Raw genomic sequence first — 22,021 nt, 5'->3', positions numbered from 1 at the left:
TGTCTGGTTCAGACTCAATTATTTACAGACTGTGATCACATAGCTGGAATATTGCTGAGTGTAGTGATCAACAACAAACAAACAAACACGAGCAGGGTACAGCATAAATGCATTTATTCAGGAGTAAAAGACAGGCTAATCACTCATTCGCTGCTCTGGTCGGCCAACATATGCCACCATCCACAATGGTTGTAGACGACTTCTACATGACAGAAGTACATTTCACTGTACAGGTTTTGATTAGAACTAAAACTGATGTAAAATGGTAATAATTACATAACAAAGGGTACGTCTTTCTACAACATGTGAGTGAGTTTTGTACAACATGAACCTTAGCTCCACTCTCACAAACTCCGTAACAAAGGGGTAGCAATTTACCCCAACATACAACAAATACTTAGAGACAATCAATGTCTGGATTGAAAAGTTTCTGCCCATCGATATAACCATTCCGGTTGCGACGAAATTCGTCTCCCTCATACTATACAAGATATTGTCATCATGGATGTCCTGAACATGTCCCTCTGAACAAGGCATGCAGACATAAGTACTCAGCACCCAACCCCCACAAACACAAGGCTTCCATTTTCCCTCCTGTCCCTCCACACCTCTTGTTCACTTTTCTAGACTTGCATCACAGCCATAATCGGTATTGTCCGAAATGAATGCCTCAAGAGTTAAATTGCTCTTCATCACAGAGAAACCATTTAAGTATTTTTAAATAAATAACGACCTACCAATCTTATTTTTGGATGGGTTGAATTAGGAAACACATTTATTTTTAGCCTTACTGGCCATAAATCTAGTGTCTGAACACTGGACGATGCCATCAGTTTGTACCAAGACCTTTATGCTATTTGCCTAAACATGACTCTTTGCATCATTTTCAGTGTCATTGTATGGACTATGGTGAGTGAGTTGGGTTTAACGCCGCTTTTAACAGTATTCCAGTTATATCACGGCATGTCAGCTTAATGTGGGAGGAAAGCCCGAAGTGATGCAGGTCTCAGACGTTTACCACTTCGGTGAAACCTACGAGCACGGTATGGTGCTGACAAACCTAGAAACATATTCGGGGCAAACTGGGATTCGAACCCACAATCATAGGTTTCTGGCGTGCCCAAGGGACGCAACTCTGCACAGCGAATCGCGGCGCCTTAGACGACTTGACTACCTTTGCCCCTGTATGGACTTTAACCAGCAGAGTTTAGTAGACCAAACACAATTAAACTAGACTCGGGCGTCAGACTGTACAATTAACTTTACAAGCACTAACATACCAACAAAAGGCTTTTGAATCTACCCATTCCTACTGCAGGTGTAACCATTTTGATATTTTTGTTGTTTCCTTTCTAATTATACCACTCAACATTTGCTAAGAACCACACCTTTGACTAAAGATGACTATTTTGGTCCTTAGAAAAAGTTGAGTAGTATCAAGGTTGTGGTCCATGTAGTATTAGAGATTGTTGGGGTTTTCAGATAATTCGCATAAACTTTGGTTCCTTTTTCAGTAGACATTGAAGGTGCATGCACAGCACAGCCCATGTTCATTACCATCATGGTATAATGTAATTTACTTCTGTTCTTCAAATACAACACTATATTACACCAAACTGTTATCCAACAACACTACATTATATCCCTCTGTTATCACATACAACACTATTTCATAACATCCCTATTGATGAATTTGTATAACTTACTGTAATTCCTTGACAAAGCATTACTCCTGGGCCTAAACAGACCCTGGCCTGCACATGTTATAACTTAAAACAACCTTCAAATGTTTGGTTTTTTTCAAAAGGAAACAAGTCAGTTCCATGTTTGCTATTTTATAACATTAACTGCAAATATGTTTCTAGATTTAACCAGGATCTTGTCATTCAGAAGTTGTCTGACCATCAACCTTGAAGTAGGATGTCCACTCCAGACCAGGACCCACCCACTGTCCGGTCTGTCCCCCTGGAGTGTTCACTCTCGTCCAGAAACCACCCATAGGTCAACCCATCCACCCACTCAATCTCTATGGGGTCTAAGTCTTGTCTAGGAACCACCCCCCCCTCACGGTCAATCTCCATGGGGGCTCAGTCTTGTCCAGGAACCACCCACCCTCCTGGTCAATCTCCATGGGGTCGAAATCTTGTCCAGGAACCACCAACCCTCCTGGTCAATCTCCATGGGGTCGAAATCTTGTCCAGGAACCACCCACCCTGCTGGTCCATCTCCATGGGGTTGAAATCTTGTCTAGGAACCACCCACCCTCCTGGTCAATCTCCATGGGGGCTTAGTCTTGTTTAGGAACCACCCACCCTCCAGGTGAATATTCATGGGGTCGAAGTCTTGTCTAGGAACCATCCACCCTTCTTGTCAATCACCATGGGGTTGAAATCTTGTCTAGGAACCATCCATCCTTCTTGTCAATCACCATGGGGGCAAGGTCTTGTCTAGGAACCACCAACCCTCCTGGTCCATCTCCATGGGGGCTAAGTCTCATCCAGGAACCACCCATTCACCTCTTGTCAATCTCCATGGGGGCTAACTTTTGTCTGGGAACCACCCACCCTCTTTGTCAATCTCCATGGGGGCTAAGTCTTGTCTAGGAACCACCCGCCCTCCAGGTCAATCTCCATGGGGGCTCAGTCTTGTCCAGGAACCACCCACCCTCCTGGTCAATCTCCATGGGGGCTAAGTCTTGTCTAGGAACCACCCGCCCTCCAGGTCAATCTCCATGGGGGCTGAGTCTTGTCCAGGAACCACCCACCTTCCAGGTCAATCTCCATGGGGGCTCAGTCTTGTCCAGGAACCACCCACCCTCCAGGTCAATCTCCATGGGGGCTAGGTCTTGTCTAGGAACCACCCACCCTCCTGGTCAATCTCCATGGGGGCTAAGTCTTGTCTAGGAACCACCCTCCCTCCTGGTCAATCTCCATGGGAGCTAAGTCTTGTCTAGGAACCACCCACCCTCCAGGTCTGTCTCCAATCGGCTCGACCAGGAACCACCCACACTTGGAGCTCTACAGAACCCTATGTATCACTTGGTCGTCTACACGACCCTGTAGGAACAACCGTTATGTTTATGCTTTGACAGTTTGGTTGAGCACCAGCTGGGATATACGAGATATTTACAGTGATGACTGGATGCAGATTGTACAGGCGTAATATACATATACACAGAGGCAGACATGGTGGAACGTATGTACACAGAAGTCCATGAAGTGACAGCAGCGGTCGACACTTGAATAACCTGGAAACGGAAGCAGGAGATGCATGCAAACAGAAAAGTTTCAAATATACGTTAGAAATAGTATTCAGATAAGAAAAAGGTTACTGAGAATACTAACATTGATAAATTTATAATTTGGAAAATAATAGACTTACATGTAAAAAGTAAATACCGTATATCATCTATTTAGAGCCTGACTATTAAGATCCAGCGTGTTAAAGACTTAGTCAGGTACAGCTAATGATGTCTCCCCATTACATCTAAATATTAATATCCTTTATCACTGTGAGTGAGTGAGTTTGATTTTACGCCGCTTTTAGCAATATTCCAGCAATATCACGGCAGGGGGACACCAGAAATTGGCTTCACACATTGTACCCATGGCGGGAATTGAACCCAGCACTTCGGAGAAATGAGTGAACACTTGAACCACTAGGCTACCCGACTGCCCCTCATCATCACAGAGATGGGAAAGTATAAGGTGCTAGGCCCCATCCCGCAAAGTGATATTACAGCTAAGACTTTTGTAAGTCAACGTTAACATATGGGACTCATGATCGTCTCTAAGCACTAAGATGGCTTTGTGGAACAAGCGCCCCCCACCCCCTTAATATGGGCTGGGTTGTAAATGTAAACTGACCAAGACCCATGACCCAGGGTCTTATTAGAGGGCATAGGGTATGTTTAAAGTCAGTAATTATCATTCAAAGGAGTTGGGATACACATTTGTGAACTGCAGGTTTTAATCATTCCACATAACATGGCAGCCAACACATCCGATTCACAGGCTACATAATGTATTCAAACAATCAGCTGACTTGATTGTCTAATGTCAAATGTGGTATCAAGAAACAAGCTTACAACATGGGAGAAGTTTCAATGTCATTCAAGCTTTAGAAACATTAATCAGCTTCTTTCCAGGTTTATCAAACTGTGGTGATGAGCAAATGACATGTCACTTCATTGCAAATATGGCTTATACGAAGTACAACACCTTTAACAGATCGTCCTCAACATCTCAAGGGCTACACTATCCCCTGGATTCATTCCCGTGGTTCTCGCAATCTCAAATTACTCGCACTTCGTTTTCATAACCATTTCACTGACCAACCAATCTGAGATATGGAAAATGGAAAAGGGTAAGCGAGGACTTGCCATCAAAAAGATATTTGAGTCAGTATTTCAATGTTAAATTTCTCATAAACTCGATCGTAATCAATGGAACTGGCCACCTTGTTGATCTTGCCTACCAACATTGAGGCCGGTTGGAAACTCATATTCTGATTGGTCCATTACAATGAGTAGCACAGCAAATCAAATTTGCTAAAGGAAATCAAGGGGAGGTAATTTGAGATCATTGGAAACACATGAAGGATCCAGGGTTTAGTGTAGGTCTGCTGAATTGCAAGCCCTAGAGATATAGAGGATGTTCTCATATGAAAATGTCAGTAACTCTTCATTGCAAACCCATTGAGAAAAGATGAATCCTGAACCCACGTACAAAGAAGACACCCAAAAATAAATTAATGATTTATATCAGAATCCATTTTCTTCTGAGTCAAGAACTCTCATGTGAGTGGTATCAAGCACTAATCAATTTGTTATTCTATCTTAAATACACAGACACATTGATTATGCTACGAACAACAACAACCGAACCCGGCCTTAACTTACCACGCCTTCTAGGTCATACACCACATGTTACATTAAGAACAAGAAAATATCTCTATAAAATAAAACATTTCATAATCAACAGTGTACAGCTTACAACCCCATACACACAAAACAAAACAATGTAAGAAAACACAGGCTTTGTATCCGTCTTCAAGGAAGATAGGCTGCATGGTGACAATATTAAAACCTGGGCCCCCTTCCTCCAAGCGATCTTAGCACTAAGGTGATCGTAAGTCCCATACTTTAACATAGGCTTACGATCATCGCCGCGCTAAGATCGCTTTGAGGAACGGGGTCCAGAGTACTTCAGTGAAACACACCTAGACATTTTCATCACCTAGATATCCAATGCAGTTTCATAACTTTTCATAGAAAATAGTTATTAAACAATTGAAATATAGCTTATTTATTTGATTATTTTATAATATACATGTACAAGAGTATGCAAGTCCTGACATGTTATAAATATATCCGACTACATGTGAAACTAATATATATATATATATGTATATCGGTTTGTTGAGTCAGCAAATTAGTCAATTTTTTAAGCTCCATTTGTAAGCTGTACAATGTCCTGCCAATGGCTTAAAGAACCAAACATGGTCAATATTTTGCAAATAATGTCTCAACTGGCAGTCAATAACAAGGAATATTGAGAAAAGAAACAGATTAAATAGCAGTTATTCACAATGCATTCAGAGTAATAATCTTTCAATTACAACAAACTAAAGTCTAGGTTTACTTCACACATCTATTATGCACTTATTACTCAATCAGAAAGTAATAAATATGATTGATATTTCATGAATATACACTGGAATTTCAATAATATAAAAATACAAAGCATCAATTTGACAGAATCCCAGATTCTGAACAGATAATGAACACAAGTTATCTCCCCTTATCACAACTCATCTTTCCTCGATTGTAGCCTTCAAATAGATGGTGGTTACTCTGGATATTCTTTCTATTCAATCTGATATATTGGTGCATGTGTTTTCATGTCTACTGCATCACTACAACAAATATATATATAGGCCACGTGCTCCACTGTTAATATTAGATTCATGGCTAATTCATACTGAGTGGCTCAGGACAATGTGCTTTAGCTGCTGACTAGATGGATCACAGAAATCTTTCCTTTCTCAAAAGTACTCTCACAAGCTCAAGCATAAAGGGTATACACTCGTACAGGGAGAAACAACAAAATAACAAAGCTAAATGCACCTACACTTCCTCTAATCAAACTGAAACTGTCTCCTGTACGGACACTGGAGTATGTGGAAAGTATGAAACTTGAAGGCTTATTTGCTGCCATTATAGTGATATCTGTTTCAGTTACATCTTATCACATGAAGCTTTTGTATAGTATATTCACACAGTCTAAATAAGTCAAAGTCTAGGTTATATATGTGCAACATATTGACATCAGTCACAATACTGTTGGTGTTACGATAGCAATGATCTTTAGACCCTCTAGACATAGAGCCTTTCTCTTGAAACTTCCACTCGGAGTTCTATCACACCGTGTCTCCCCCACACACTCAAATGACCTCAGAAGTGAGTTTCATCTACTTCATGACAAAAACAGATCTTTCTTTTCTATAAAATTAATGTTTTCAAAGTGGTGTTCAAATAGCTCCAGATTCGCAGGTGTAAACAAGACTTATTTCAAAAACTAAAACTTTCATAGAATATGGAATAGAATAATTAAGCCTTAATTATTCCAACTCTTAATACTCTAACCATGCCTTAAATGCAACCAGACATTTACACCTTGCACTTAGACATTAAAAAGATTTTTAATAACATTTTCCATGCACTCTATATAATTTAATCACAATTATAATCATACATACATTTTGATATTGAAAGTTACTTGAACGCCTTTGATATAGCCGATTGTATAAATCTTGTATCACACAAGCCCTGTTGTGTTTCATAAATAGTTCAACATGAATAATCAGCAACATGTCTAGCAGTTTCTATTATCCATATCTCTCAATATTCTGGACATTCAGGCAATTATTGTCATTATGAATATCTTAATTATGCATTCATCTTTGATTAGATTCACAAGAACATATACTACTCCACGTTTGACAGGTATATGTTTTATATCTAGCCATGATACTCAAAACCGATTCTCATGTCAAGTGTATATTTAAATATATGACATACCTGATTATCCCTATCAAAAGATGAGTAGTATATTTTGAAAACAACCAGTCACATTCATGTTTCCACTTCAATGAACAACAGAGGAAGAGTTTGTGCTTGAAATAATTATTGTGTAAAATACTGACTACTATCAACCCAAACTACTTCCAAAACCTTCAAAATGAAATACTAACAATGAAATACTCCTTAAACCACGATTGCATCCCCCAAACTCAACAATAAATATCCCCAGTAATTCAGTCGGCCTCACACTGTCCACACATCCAGCTGAAGTCAAAGAAAGAAGAGAGGTCTCCGGCCTTACTCTATCTCCTTACACTTGGCCATGTAACAGAACATAACTAAGACAGAGAGATCTCCGGTCTTACTTTGTCTCCTTACATAAACTTGGCCATGTATCAGAACACAACTAAGACACCATAACTGACCTTACGCCTGAAGAACAGGGCAAGTCTCACTATTAGTCTGACATGTCTCCGTTAGCCCAACAGATGCTGAGCTTCACAGTTACACTGAGGAACAACCATCCACCCATTTGCACTCCACTTGTAACGACAGCGATCTCTCATTGGGCAACATTGAGCTCAATCAAGTAGGCAAGAGGTCCCCCTTCAGGTCTGGGAACGACCCATCAGGTCATGGATCATCCCCTCAGGCCATGAATCACCCATCAGATGACTGGATCCACCCAATAGGACAGGGATCTATCCATTAGGGCATGGATCCATCCATCAGGACTCGATCTAGCCACTAGGGCATCGAACCATCCACCAGGGCGGGGATCCACCCTCCACCTGCACAGGGAGCCATCCATCAGGGCAGGAATCCACCCTCCACCAGGGCAGGGAGCCACCCTCCACCAGTACAGGGTTCCCCCATCAGGGCAGGAATCCACCCTACACCAGGACAGGGTTCTCCCATCAGGGCAGGGAGCCACCCTCCACCAGGACAGGGTTCCCCCATCAGGGCAGGGAGCCACCCTCCACCAGTACAGGGTTCCCCCATCAGGGCAGGGAGCCACCCTCCACCAGTACAGGGTTCCCCCATCAGGGCAGGAATCCACCCTACACCAGGACAGGGTTCTCCCATCAGGGCAGGAATCCACCCTCCACCAGTACAGGGTTCCCCATCAGGGCAGGAATCCACCCTACACCAGGACAGGGTTCCCCATCAGGGCAGGAATCCACCCAACACCAGGACAGGGATCCATCCACCAGGGCAGGAATCCACCCTCCACCAGGACAGGGATCCCCCATCAGGGCAGGAATCCACCCTCCACCAGGACAGGGATCCCCCATCAGGGCAGGAATCCACCCTCCACAAGGACAGGGTTCCCCATCAGGGCAGGAATCCACCCTCCACTAGGACAGGGTTCCCCCATCAGGGCAGGAATCCACATCAGGACAGGAATCCACCCTACACCAGGACAAGGTTCCACCCATCAGAGCAGGGATCCACCCTCCACCAGGGCAGGGTTCCCCCACCAGGGCAGGAATCCACCCTCCACCAGGACAGGGATCCATCCATCAGGTATGAGCAGCACCTGCTAAATACACCTCACTCTATCAGGTCAGAGCTGCACTTGTCAGATCAGAGTTCCACAGTTAGGTTGATACAAAGTAAAGGAGTCAAAGGGTCCGTTATTCAGGCCAAGCCCTATCATTCTGCTCCAAGATCAGGTTTCAGTTCCACCTGCCCGAATACTCCGCCCCAACAGTGAGACACATGCTAACCTAATCAGTCAACATCTTCATGAACTGTCCACACACCACAGGAACCAAGTAACAAATGCGCACAGTCTGAAGACGAGAGGACAACAATGACACCAGAGATGATAAGGTGTGCCCTCCGCGACGGAGGAGGACCACACGCTTCTGTACAGGTGACGATGAGTGGTGTCCTTGGTGGCCTACACAGAGGAGGATTATCACCGTTGGCAGTAGTCACTGACAATACAGTCTAAGGCAGGATGTAGTACAGGGACAACACAGAGTCTTCATCCCTTCTCAAGCATTCTTTTTAAGTCCTCAAATATCTGAAATGGTAAATAATATGATGAGCAAGAGTGAGTGAGTGAGTATGGTTTTACGACGCTTTTAGCAATATTCCAGCAATATCACAGCTGGGGACACCAGACATGGGCTTCACACATTGTACCCATGTCTGGAATCGAACCCGATCTTATGCGTGACAAGTGAACGTTTTAACCATTGGGCTACCCGACTGCCCCCGATGAGCAAGATGAAATATTAGTTGCTATGGATAAGCAGGGATTTCCAGGGATGACAAAGACATGTCCGTTAGTCCGAGACTTATGGAAACTTAGAGGGACTAGTTGTTTCCATTCAAAATGCAGTAATTTTACATAAACTGCGTGTCCGAATTGAACTGTTGGTTACCATGGTGTCTTTGCTGGAGAAAAATGGCACTACGACATTTTCATGATTTTATTAACTTTCGATAAGATATTCTTCAGTATCATTATCAATTTGTAAGAAAGCCTTTAGGATATTTTGGCTGACAAGCAATGTCATAGAAAATGAACCGATCTGGACCCTGGTGTGAAGTTTTGCATAGGTACATAATTTCTATGAAACATCTCTTTTGGGATTTTCAAAAAGCTGTAGGAAAAAACTGATCTGGACACTGAAGTTGACACTTAAGTACACTTAACGCCATAGCAAACAATATTTCTGGTATATGATGTCGATCTGTAAATAATCAAGTCCGGATCCGAAAATTCAGTGGTGACATCATGAGCATCGATCTATGCAATTGGGATAGGATGACATGCAATTAACCAAGTCATGGACCTGTGAAGATCTGGGGTAGAATAGTTCTTCAGCAACCCATGCTTGCCGTAAAAGGCGACTATGCTTGTCGTAAGAGGCGGCTAACGGGATCGGGTGGTCAGGCTCGCTGACTTGGCTAATGCATGTCATCGTATCCCTATTGCGTGGATCGATGCTCATGATATTAATCACTAGATTGTCTGGTCCAGACTTGATTATTTTCGAACCCCCGTCATATAGCTGTAACATGCTGAGTGCGGTATTAAACAACAAACAATCCGACAATCCAACTTAAGACTAGTTACTATGACTCTACTTACTTTCAATACCCATGCCCTGTTGTGAAGACACTGGTCTAGCAACTTTTCATTGTCAATGCCCTTTGTACTGTCTCGGAGTAATTTTACCTGCAAAGAAACAGTTCTTTAATTACAAGCAGCAGTTGTCTCCCCTTGGACTGTACCACCACACCTATAGTCTGGAAGGTAATTTAAGGTACCGACGTTTACTACAATATCTGAAAAACTATCGGACCTACTCCAGTCAAGGTTGGTATGACACAGTTGAACCAATCAACTCAACTCGAAAGGGTGCACGGGAATCACGCACGTTGAGACGCCTAATGCTAACACCGTATTCGTGTGTGCGTGATTCCCGTGCAACCTTTTGAGTTGAGTTGATTGGTTCAACTGTGTCATACCAACCTTGACTGGAGTAGGTCAAGGTAGGTCTGCATAATGCTATCCCTGCATCACAGGGCCATATGACATAGTTGAACCAATCAACTCAACTCGAAAGGGTGCACAGGAATCACGCATGTTGAGACGCCCAACGCCAACACCGTATTCGTGTGTGCGTGATTCCTGTGCAACCTTTCGAGTTGAGTTGATTGGTTCATTTGTATCATATGGCCCTGTGACGCAGGGGTAGCATTATGCAGATGGCTGTTTCAATGAATGCTCTTTCCACCCGTGACGGACAGGTCTGGTTGTTGATGAAATATAGTGATAGCTAAATAGACACATTTTTTATTCATGCACCGATTGTCTTTAAATGTAATATCCAGTTATGTATGACTGTTTAATAATCTCATACCAACTTTGACTGGAGTAGGTCCAATAGTTTTTCAGAAATTGTAGTAAACGTCGGTACCTTAAATTACCTTCCAGACTATACATTATGATTGTATAGTGTCAGATACTGAGGATATTTTATCAACAGTAATGGAAGTCTGTTCTTGAATATACATGATATCATAGGCCAATTTGTATGCATAACCATAACCAGTATCCCTCAATGAAAGGACTGTTTCAATAAAAAGGTGAGGTGAGGTGAAATTGGGTTTAACGTCGCGTCCAAGATTATTGCACTTATATAGCGACGTGCATGTACGTGTGTGTGTTTGTGTGGCTGCTTGTACTGGTCCGGACTGATGCCGATTTATAGTGCTAGCCCACTGAGATACCATGCCGCAGTTTAACATGAATACCCCACTCAGACACAGTATACTGACTCCGAGCCGACCAGTCCTTGTTTTAGCCCCTTAATGCCGAGCGCCAGACAGGGTAACAACAAGTACCATCTTTTAACGTCTTTTGGTATGACGCGGTCGGGGATCGAACCCCGGACCTTCCGCTCTCGGGGCAGACGCTCTACCACAAGACCACGGGGGCGGTCTTCAATAAAAATAACATTAGCTGTCAGCTAATTGCTAACTTCATGGACTTCATGTATGAGAAACAGAAATGATCATTATGCCCAGGGTTCAACACGGTCATCAGTCCATTTGTCCCACATTAGTTAAACTTAAAAACGACTTCCTTTCCTTGTGCAACAACTACTACCATAAGATAGATGGCAACTCTGTAGCACATATAAATATAACAAAATTAATAATAAAAATTTATCAATTTCTTAACCTGATAAATTATAATGATGACTAACCAACAGACATTCCCCAACATACCCTCCTGAAAAGACCCTCCCCAACAGACCAAAAGACCCTTACCCAACATACCCCCCCCCCCCCCAACATACCCTCACCAACAGACAAAAAAAACCTGATCAACATACCCTCCCCAGCAGCCAGTCACTCACCTTTGCTAGGCATCTCTTATACAGGTTATATTTGAAGTGGTGCAGACTGTGATACACTCCCACATACTGAGCAGCAGTTTTCCCTATCATGAACTCCTGCAACAAAACAACACCAGTTCCTCCATTAAGTGCTTCACAGGATGCCCCAGCCTTTCACCTGGCAACCCCACGATAGGGTAGTAATGAGTGGCTGAAAGGCGCTCTGATAAACATAAACTAAACTATCACCTGTACATAACACAACTGCTAGTGCAGATACATTTTCTTGGTCGAAAAAGTGGGGTGCTCTAAAGACAAAACAGCTTTATGTGGGTTGTTATACATTTTATATCCTAGTATGCTTCAAAATGGGGGTATCCATTTATGAAACTGGAAGTCAGTGATCAGAGTTTTAATATCACTAAACACTGACTCAATTCTAGCATGGGGTATAAGCTTGATGTGGAAGGAAAGCCACAAGTCCTGCAGGTACTCACTGTACATGTGTCGGATGGGTCCGGCAGGTCATCCATGTCAAACCTGTCGTACGGGGCACCCAGGAAATGAACTGTTTTGATGGTGGGTGGACTAGAATTCTCACAAGCCTGTGGGTGACAAGGGTGAAGAGTCATTGTAGTAACACTGTATACACATTGTATGGACATTCTGATAAACAACTTGTCTCATGTGCCTATCTCAGCATATAGGGGGAGAAATCAGAACCAAGGTCTGAAGTAAGATGAAAGATAGTCTGATGATGATGAACACTTATATTCTTGTGACTTGTGGTTACAAATAAAATGAATTTCGGAAATATACACAATATATATACAGTGCTGTTTATCTCTTACAGGCATCGGTTAAAATTAATTGTAGATGGCATATCAACTAGTGTCCCTACCTTACAATTTCTGTTTTTCAATTCATGTTCAAAATCACAAATAATCACTGGACAAGAAAACTGAGCAACATTTACATTAATCAGAAACATTTTCCACCCCTGCACATGTGTTTGTTTGTTTGTTTGTTCTTTAACGCTGCACTCAGCAATAATCCAGCTGTATGACAGTGGTTTGTAAATAATCGAGTCTGGACCAGACCAGTGATTGACATGCATCAACCAAGTCGGTGAGCCTGACCACCCGATCCCATTAGTTGCCTCTTACGACAAGCATCGTCTTTTATTATGGCAAGCGTGGGTTGCTGAAGACCAATTCTACCCCGGATCTTCACGGGTCTAGTGCATGTGTGAGGAAGTTAACTGATCTTATTACGTCTACAAGCAACACATCCACTTACCTGACATGGCTGCTTAAGATTGGGACGATCAATCTCTCGCAGTTGGGGCTTGATTTTCAGAGATGTCTGAAAAAGAAACACTGCTACATTACACACTGTTGAGGAATAATAATCAGTTAAATATAATAGTGTACCATGGCTAATTTGATGATACAAGATAGCTATGCGATAAATCGCAATGAAGAATGAAGTGTGGTTTATTCACGATAAACATTTGTCTGTCATGACGTCATTTCAGGAGATTCGAACATGCACTTGCAACTTGATGACATCGTTTATTGGACAACATAATTTTGAGAGGGGTGTCTAGCAAGTTGTTCCCCATAAGTGTAGCTGGGCAACGCAGTTAAACACGATGGCAGAACGATCACATCCAAAAGTGGGAGAGACATGACAATCATTATTGGGGGGAAAGGTATAGGTAATCAATGTGAGGATTGTGAGAAGATGCAGGAAATACCCACAGGTGTATAAAATGGACATGTCTGACATTGCCAGGTTGGATCTCTATTGAGGGAGTAATCATTATTTAAATATTTTTAAAGCTTGTTCACTTTATCATCATCCTTAAAGAGGCTGTACTTAATGTTGAAATCTCATATAAGCAATAAACGTTTTTTGTTCAATAAATCAACTCCCACTCGTTTATTCCTTACATAAAACACAGTAATGCTGACATCAAACAGTTGCCAGTTTTGAACAGTATTTCAGTCATATCATGTGGTGTCATCTGGATGTGGGAGGAAGGTACAAAGTCATCTAAGTAGAAACCCAGTGGAGCTGACAAATTAAAATCAGAATCGGGGTTAATCTGGGACTAAACTCATAATCAGCAGATCATGGTATGGTTAAGGGAAGTAACTCTTCAAAGCTAAGTGTGCTAGTACATCTGTGCTCCAGGTCCTAAAACGGAAAAAAATATTATCATCACTAAGAGGCTGGAACCAATCAGAAGGTAGCATACAATCCAGGTCCTACTTGCTCAACCTCCTCTCAACATCAAAACTTAATATCGCCTTCAACTTACCTTAAAGCTTGGCTTCCATTTGATTTTCTTATCTATATCTTCTAATTTGCTGGCTATTAATTTATCTATTTTCTCTAAAGCAGATAGGTAGAAATTATCTGAAAATAAAAATAAGAAATGTAAATTGCACATGTATGACAAATAAGATCTTATTACTGAAAACACAAAAGGTAGCAAAACAATTAATAAACAAGAATGCAGAATAAAAACACAATACAAACAACATATGTAAAATGTAGATGTCATATATCTGACTGACTTTCTTGTTACATTACCATGTAACCAGGATTCCATCAACACTCTCCAAGCAGTGGCATTATCATGTTGAGTGAGTGAGTGAAAGTTTTACACTGTTGAGCAATATCAACATGGCACATGGACAACACAAACAGGCTGCTTGTTACATTGAACCGAGGTTGGGAATCGAACCCGTACCTTTGGCGTGATGAGCAAACACTTAAACCACTAGGCCACCCCACCTCCTTTATCGTGGGAGAAATACATAGTCTGTGGACTGGGAACTGTTCCTGGGTGTTAAGTATGTCATGCAGTGCACACGGTTCGCCCTCAACAGATTCAAGGCACATGTAGCCAAAGTCAAGGCTCTTGTAGTCAAATTCAAGGCAAATATTATCCCGGATCGCAATCACATTCATTTAGTAGAACACTCGTAATTCAAGCAATGATTACAGAAACACTGTATGTAAAATAAGCTACAAAGTTTAAATTACTCGTTATCATGGAGCAATATTCAATACATCCGCAGGTAATCAGAAGGCGGTTATATTTTGTATATAATAGTTTAAAAAAATTATGTGTAGGGAGTATTTCAAGCTCTCCTTAAGTCATGTTCATTTTCAAGGTCAAGTCAAGCCCTGTGCGCTCCCTGGTGTAGTGAGTGAGTGAGTGAGTGAGTGAGTGAGTGAGTGAGTGAGTGAGTGAGTGAGTTGGGTTGGGTTTAACACCGCTTTTAACAGTATTCCAGTCATATCACGGCGTGTCAGCTTAATGTGAGAGGAAAGCCCGAAGTGATGCAGGTCTCAGACGTTTACCACTTCGGTGAAACCCACGAGCATGGGTATGGTGCTGACAAACGAAGAAACATAATCGGGGCGAACCGGGATTCGAACCCACAATCAAAGGTTTCTGGCGTGCCCAAGGGATGCAACACTGCACAGCGAATTGCGGCGCGTTAGACGACTGGGCCACCTGTGCCCCCCCTGGTGTACTGACCTTGGGCATCTGTGATTGCACTGAGGAAGCCGGGCTCCAGAGCCTGGCTGAGAAAGATCTGCAGGTACACGTTGAACAAGTCAACCAGAGGATCATCTTCATACTTCGTCTCCAAGCTGAAACAAAACAAAGTCACAGATCTCAACCCCTTGCAGTTCAGAGTTCAGAGTGAGTTCAGAGTGAGTGAGTGAGTATGGATTTACGCCGCTGTTAGCATTATTCCAGCAATATCACGGCGGGGGACACCTCAAATGGGCTTCACACATTGTACCCATGTCAGGAATCGAACCCGGGGCTTCGGGGTGACGAGCGAACGCTTAAACCACTAGGCTACCCGACCGCCCCTTGCAGTTCAGACAGGATTCCTTGCATCAGATGTGGACAGTTGAGAGAGCGAAAAATGTTTTTACGCCACAATTACTACAAAGATGCAGTAAAAACCCCTAGGGCTGTACAGTATTATCGGTATGCTGCAACACCCCTTTCAAGTGATACGTATTGCAATATATATTGGTAATTTGTAATGTTTAACCTACAGAAATGTCCCTTCCAAACTGATTGACAAAACAGCAGAAAGGCAGAATTAATTTCTCACTCACGCTGTTATCTCAACTGTATCCATGGCAAAGACTACACACTTTAGCTCCCAATATATCACAATATGTATCGCAGTACAGATACCCGTATCACAATGTATTGCAATGCAATGGTTTGGGCAATACACAGTCCAACAAACTACCCACAGATACCTGTATCACAATGTATTGCAATGCAATGGTTTTGGCAATACACTGTCCAACAAACTACCCACCTGCCATCTGTAGGGGGCTTAGGTCGATACTCTTCGGTCACCTCAACAATTTCCACCGCGTCCCGACTGGATATAAGCTTCACTTTGATTGGCACGAACTGGTCTCGCATAGTTGGCATCCAACTAGAATACTGGAAATGAAGAAATTTTGGCATACTGAGTTTTAATTGCTTAATGCACGCAGTCAGCTAGCTGTGTTCTTGCTATGTGATGGCCACAGAACCAAGCGATTGATATCATGAGCAAGGATTCAAGTCGTTGAGAAAAGATGACGTGCAATCAACCAAGTGACTGAGTCTGACCACCCGATCCATTAAGTCGGCTCTTACAACCAGCATAGGTTGCTGGGGACCCATTTGAACCCAGGATCCCAAATGTTGTCATATTTAAAAGTTCATTGTTCATACAGTAAGTCAGTTTTTTAGTGACATCAGGTGAGTTGAAATAGGGTTTAACATCGCGTTCAAGATAACTGGGCTTATTTAGTGACGTGCATGCAAGTGTGTGTGGATTGCTGTACTCGTCTGGACTAGTGCTAAGTTTATAGTGCTAGCCCACTAAGATACCATGCCGCAGTTTAACATGAATACCCCACTCAGACACAGTATACAGACTTTGAGCCGACCAGTCCTTGTTTTAGCCCCTTAATGCCCAGCACAAGGCAGGGTAACAAGTACCATCTTTGAACGTCTTTTGGCACGACCCCCGTCCTACCGCACTCTGGGCGGACGCTCTACCACTTAGACAAGGGAGGCAGTTCAGTTATACAAAGCCACCTACATCTGGAAGGAAAGGCCAAAGTCTACCACTTAACTGAAATCCATGAGGGCAGGTATAGTGGTGAGAAGCCTAGAAAGATAACCAGGGCAAATCTGGGACTCGAACCATGGTCATAGGATTCTGGCATGTTTAAAGGGACACAACTCTGCACAGTGACATGTGGTGACTTAGAGGACTTGGCCATCTGTGATCTGTGATTTAGGATTATGGAGAAAACCATTTGACTTTCATGCTTATTTCCAAGACTGATGCTGGAGATCCACAGCTACAACTGTTGTACTGTACTCACTGTTGATACGGCTTTGTGCCGGATGTTGCCATCCTCCGAGAGGATCTCGTACTTGTGGATCATCCTGCCCTGCTCAATCTTCCAGATAGGGTAGCTCTCATAATTATGCATATCCTTCTTCTCAAGAATAAACTTCCCTATCTGAAATATTCAAATGTTACAGTTGTCAATAGTCAGCAATGGGTCTTCTCCACCATGGTCTATGTGAGGACAGTTCCACCTGCCTCGCCTGTCGATACATTCAAGGAAGAAGTATACTACTCGAAAGAAGTTAAGGACCACCCGATTCTTTCATATTACTATAGTTCTTGGGGTAGTCTACCATGGCATGACACATTGACCATAGCATTATGAAAGAATCAGCTGTTCCTTAACTTCTTTTGAGTAGTATAATTCTACATCAAGGAAATGTTGAGTGACGGAATCATGTTTAACTCTCAGCCACATGACAATGGCCAGCACAGCACCAAGGTCAGCAAATAGGTAAAATAGTCAATCATGAACCACATTAATCAGTGGTCGATGGTGTGAGGAAAGATTAGCATCAAAATACAATGAAGCACAATTATCACCTTATAATATCTACACACCAGTAATGGTGCTGGTCAATAACCACCATAACAGCCTGTACAAGCATCCTGTTGAGGCAGCATATATATATAATGATGAATTTATTTATAGGCTCTAAGGTGAATGAGTGAGTGAGTGAGTTGGGTTTAACGCCGCTTTTTAACAGTATTTCAGTTATATCACGGCGTGTCAGTTAATGTGGGAGGAAAGCCCGAAGTGATGCAGGTCTTACCACTTTGGTGAAACCCACGAGCACGGGTATGGTGCTGACAAACCTAGAAACATAATCGGGGTGAACCGGAATTCGAACCAACAATCATAGGTTTCTGGCGTGTCCAGGGGACGCAACTCTGCATGGCGATATAGGCTCTAAGGCCACAGGCCTATAGACATACAAAGCCATGGCACATATTGCATGGTGGTGCTTCTGTCAATGTATAATTTACTTTAGATCTTGAAAAGAAATTTGCAAAGGGCAAAATGTCAAACTGCTAGAAAGCTCTTGGCAACACACACTATCTTGAAGTAATCTAAAAGCAATGCCCATGAATATTGTCAGGTTTCTTGGAGTACACACCATGAAATCTTCAGAATCCTGATTAGAGGTGATACTGTTTGTCTTTGACAGAAGTGTCCCCGCTGTGACACTGCCTGTGTCAAGGGGAGAGAACTTGGCGACCTTGGGAGGAGACATTGCTGGGGTCAGATCGGGGGGCACGTCTGAGGGTCTCCTCTGACCTGCGCTTCGATTTCGAGATCGTCTGGAAAACATCAATGGACTTGAAAAGAAAAAGAGAAAAGGTGTGCATATCAGGGCTGTTCAAGACGTTGTTTGACCAGTAATGACACTCCAAAGTAAACTGCCACTAAACAGGTAAACTGATCAGTTATCATTTTGTCAAAAACACAACTATTGCCTTATTTATTTAACTTGGGGTGATGACCTAATACAGAAAGTGGTAAAAATTTGAAAAACTAATTAGACTGAAAAGATTTTCAGTTAACATTATCTAAAGAAAACTACGGTTATTACTCAAAGGGACCACAAATTTTAGTTTGTTATAACCGTAGTTCGTTATAGGCATATATACAGCATATATACAACAAATGGACGGGATCAAAACACTTTTTGTTATATCCGTCAGTTCGTTATAAGCGTGTTCGTTATGAACGTAGTTTACAGTATGTTATCACAGGATAACCACAACCGCGGGAGACTGACTAAATAAAGAGCTGTCATTGTCAGGAAGCAGGCATAAGATTCAGGTCACATGACTTACTGTGTCCGGCCTTTTGCTGATATTCTCCGCAGACGTTTTGGTTTGTCTAACATCGTATCATCATACGTAGGCTGCCTGATATCCTGCAAAAAAACCAGACGTGTTCAGACATCATGTGACAAGTTAGTCACAGAAACAAAGCAAACACGCCCTGCAGCTCACCTAGCATTATTTAGCTGGGGCAAAGTTTACAGCAATGCTGCATTTCCAATCGTTAGTCCTTTTTGGTTTCATATTGTACAAAATAGGAAAAGAATTTACTTTTTCCAAAATGAATAATTTTTAGGTTTCAGTTTTGAAAATTGACATGAAGTCCTTGTCACAACCCAAATGTCAAAAGTTAGAGACTTTTGCAAGTTTAGGGGACTCTCTATTCAAGTATACAGGAAAAACCTCAAGGGCACCACTTAATTTTGTATTTTTTGTACATATTTTAATTGACATAAGCTATACATCAAGGTATCTTTCACCTTTTCATAAATGTCTGTGACGTCAGGAACGATTAGAAGCAAGTTCTGAGGTAGTCGCACTACTCACAAGCTGTTATGTCCTGAGACTGACAACTACTCCCGTCTACACTACTCACAACTTCAAACGGTGTCCAGGCAGGGTCTTTATCAGAATCGTAATCCTTCTCCGACTCCTCTTTGGTGATACTCTTGATGTTCTCGTCATCCGAGCTGCTGCTGGACGAGGCGTCAGAAGGCTCTGTAACACCAGGTTTGGAAACTTCTGCACCAGGTACAGAAATGTTGGATATAGAAACAAGGTAGAGAATGGGTAGCAAGAAACCATTGTATTGACTAAACACAGCTTCACCTGGCTCCTATAATTGTCTCCTGGCCTTTTATGGTAGTGGAGTGAGTGAGTGAGTGAGTGAGTGAGTGAGTGAGTGAGTGAGTGAGTGAGTGAGTGAGTGAGTGAGTGAGTGAGTGAGTGAGTGAGTGAGTGAGTGAGTGAGTGAGTGAGTATGTCTGTGTGTTTGCTGTTTACTGACTAGACACGCCTTCACCTGGCTCCTATAATTGTCCCCTGCCCTTTTATGGTAGTGGAGTGAGTGAGTGAGTGAGTGAGTGAGTGAGTGTGTCAGTGTGTTTGCTGTTTACTGACTAGACACACCTTCACCTGGCTCCTATAATTGTCCCCTGCCCTTTTATGGTAGTGAGGTGAGTGAGTGAGTGAGTGAGTGAGTGAGTGAGTGAGTGAGTGAGTGAGTGAGTGAGTGAGTGTGTCTGCTGTTTACTGACTAGACACGCCTTCACCTGGCTCCTATAATTGTCTCCTGCCCTTTTATGGTAGTGGAGTGAGTGAGTGAGTGTCTGTGTGTTTGCTGTTTACTGACTAGACACGGCTTCACCTGGCTCCTATAATTGTCTCCTGGCCTTTTATGGTAGTGGAGTGAGTGAGTGAGTGAGTGAGTATGTATGTGTGTTTGCTGTTTACTGACTAGACACAGCTTCACCTGGCTCCTATAATTGTCTCCTGCCCTCTTATGGTAGTGGAGTGAGTGAGTGAGTGAGTGAGTGAGTGAGTGAGTGAGTGAGTGAGTGTGTCTGTGTGTTTGCTGTTTACTGACTAGATACGGCTTCACCTGGCTCCTATAATTGTCTCCTGCCCTTTTATGGTAGTGGAGTGAGTGAGTGAGTGAGTGAGTGAGTGAGTGTGTGAGTGAGTGAGTGTGTCTGTGTGTTTGCTGTTTACTGACTAGACACGGCTTCACCTGGCTCCTTTAATTGTCTCCTGCCCTTTTATGGTAGTGGAGTGAGTGAGTGAGTGAGTGAGTGAGTGAGTGAGTGAGTATGTCTGTGTGTTTGCTGTTTACTGACTAGACACGGCTTCACCTGGCTCCTATAATTGTCTCCTGCCCTTTTATGGTAGTGGAGTGAGTGAGTGAGTGTGTCTGTGTGTTTGCTGTTTACTGACTAGACACGGCTTCACCTGGCTCCTATAATTGTCTCCTGCCCTTTTATGGTAGTGGAGTGAGTGAGTGAGTGAGTGAGTGAGTGTGTCTGTGTGTTTGCTGTTTACTGACTAGACACGGCTTCACCTGGCTCCTATAATTGTCCCCTGCCATTTTATGGTAGTGGAGTGAGTGAGTGAGTGAGTGAGTGAGTGAGTGTTTACTGACTAGACACGGCTTCACCTGGCTCCTATAATTGAATCCTGGCCTTTTATGGTAGTGGAGTGAGTGAGTGAGTGTGTCTGTGTGTTTGCTGTTTACTGACTAGACACGGCTTCACCTGGCTCCTATAATTGAATCCTGGCCTTTTATGGTAGTGGAGTGAGTAAGTGAGTGTGTCTGTGTGTTTGCTGTTTACTGACTAGACACGGCTTCACCTGACTCCTATAATTGAATCCTGGCCTTTTATGGTAGTGGAGTGAGTGAGTGAGTAAGTATGTCTGTGTGTTTGCTGTTTACTGACTAGACACGGCTTCACCTGACTCCTATAATTGAATCCTGGCCTTTTATAGTAGTGGAGTGAGTGAGTGAGTGAGTGTGTCTGTGTGTTTGCTGTTTACTGACTAGACATGGCTTCACCTGGCTCCTATAATTGTCTCCTGCCCTTTTATGGTAGTGGAGTGAGTGAGTGAGTGAGTGGGTATGTCTGTGTGTTTGCTGTTTACTGACTAGACACGGCTTCACCTGGCTCCTATAATTGAATTCTGGCCTTTTATGGTAGTGGAGTGAGTGAGTGAGTGTGTCTGTGTGTTTGCTGTTTACTGACTAGACACGGCTTCCTCTGGCTCCTATAATTGTCTCCAGGCCTTTTTTTGTAGTGGAG

At 42.7% G+C, this 22,021-nt stretch overlaps 2 protein-coding genes across 5 annotated transcripts in view; one reads left to right on the top strand and one right to left on the bottom strand.

Moving 5' to 3' along the window:
• Positions 1-1,809: 1,809 nt before the first annotated feature.
• Positions 1,810-22,021, bottom strand: part of LOC124135477 (microtubule-associated protein futsch-like) — a 30,588-nt gene continuing 10,376 nt past the window's right edge. For 2 of the 4 annotated variants that reach the window (XM_046500843.2, XM_046500842.2), the window contains exons 4-15: positions 19,825-19,970; positions 19,239-19,321; positions 18,536-18,737; positions 17,389-17,529; positions 16,320-16,450; positions 15,509-15,624; positions 14,276-14,373; positions 13,249-13,314; positions 12,447-12,554; positions 11,971-12,066; positions 10,194-10,280; positions 1,810-9,116 (exon numbers count right to left, since the gene is read on the bottom strand). In XM_046500843.2, the coding sequence (XP_046356799.2) occupies positions 9,078-9,116; positions 10,194-10,280; positions 11,971-12,066; positions 12,447-12,554; positions 13,249-13,314; positions 14,276-14,373; positions 15,509-15,624; positions 16,320-16,450; positions 17,389-17,529; positions 18,536-18,737; positions 19,239-19,321; positions 19,825-19,970 (1,313 nt within the window). In that variant the 3' untranslated portion in view covers positions 1,810-9,077. The remainder of the gene's footprint in view (positions 9,117-10,193; positions 10,281-11,970; positions 12,067-12,446; positions 12,555-13,248; positions 13,315-14,275; positions 14,374-15,508; positions 15,625-16,319; positions 16,451-17,388; positions 17,530-18,535; positions 18,738-19,238; positions 19,322-19,824; positions 19,971-22,021) is intronic. The other 2 variants (XM_046500844.2, XM_046500845.2) reach the window with 2 other exon arrangements.
• Positions 2,682-8,801, top strand: LOC125374710 (basic salivary proline-rich protein 2-like). The gene is made up of 2 exons (XM_048385977.1): positions 2,682-2,821; positions 7,856-8,801. The coding sequence occupies exons 1-2, from the start codon at positions 2,682-2,684 to the stop codon at positions 8,799-8,801; spliced, it is 1,086 nt and encodes a 361-aa protein (XP_048241934.1).

The sequence above is a fragment of the Haliotis rufescens genome, unplaced genomic scaffold (genome assembly GCF_023055435.1).
Source record: "Haliotis rufescens isolate VD_foot unplaced genomic scaffold, xgHalRufe1.0.p SCAF_6, whole genome shotgun sequence".
Lineage (NCBI taxonomy): Eukaryota > Metazoa > Mollusca > Gastropoda > Lepetellida > Haliotidae > Haliotis > Haliotis rufescens.
The sequence above is the reverse complement of the archived record's forward strand: the minus strand, read 5'-3'. Positions and strand labels throughout refer to the sequence as shown.

Coding starts and splice junctions, on each gene's coding strand:
- LOC125374710 (XM_048385977.1), top strand. CDS start 2,682: ATGGGGGCTAAGTCTTGTCTAGGAACCACCCGCCCTCCAGGTCAATCT. Junction 2,822..7,855: donor AGGAACCACCCACCCTCCAG/GTCAATCTCCAT, acceptor ACCATCCACCAG/GGCGGGGATCCACCCTCCAC.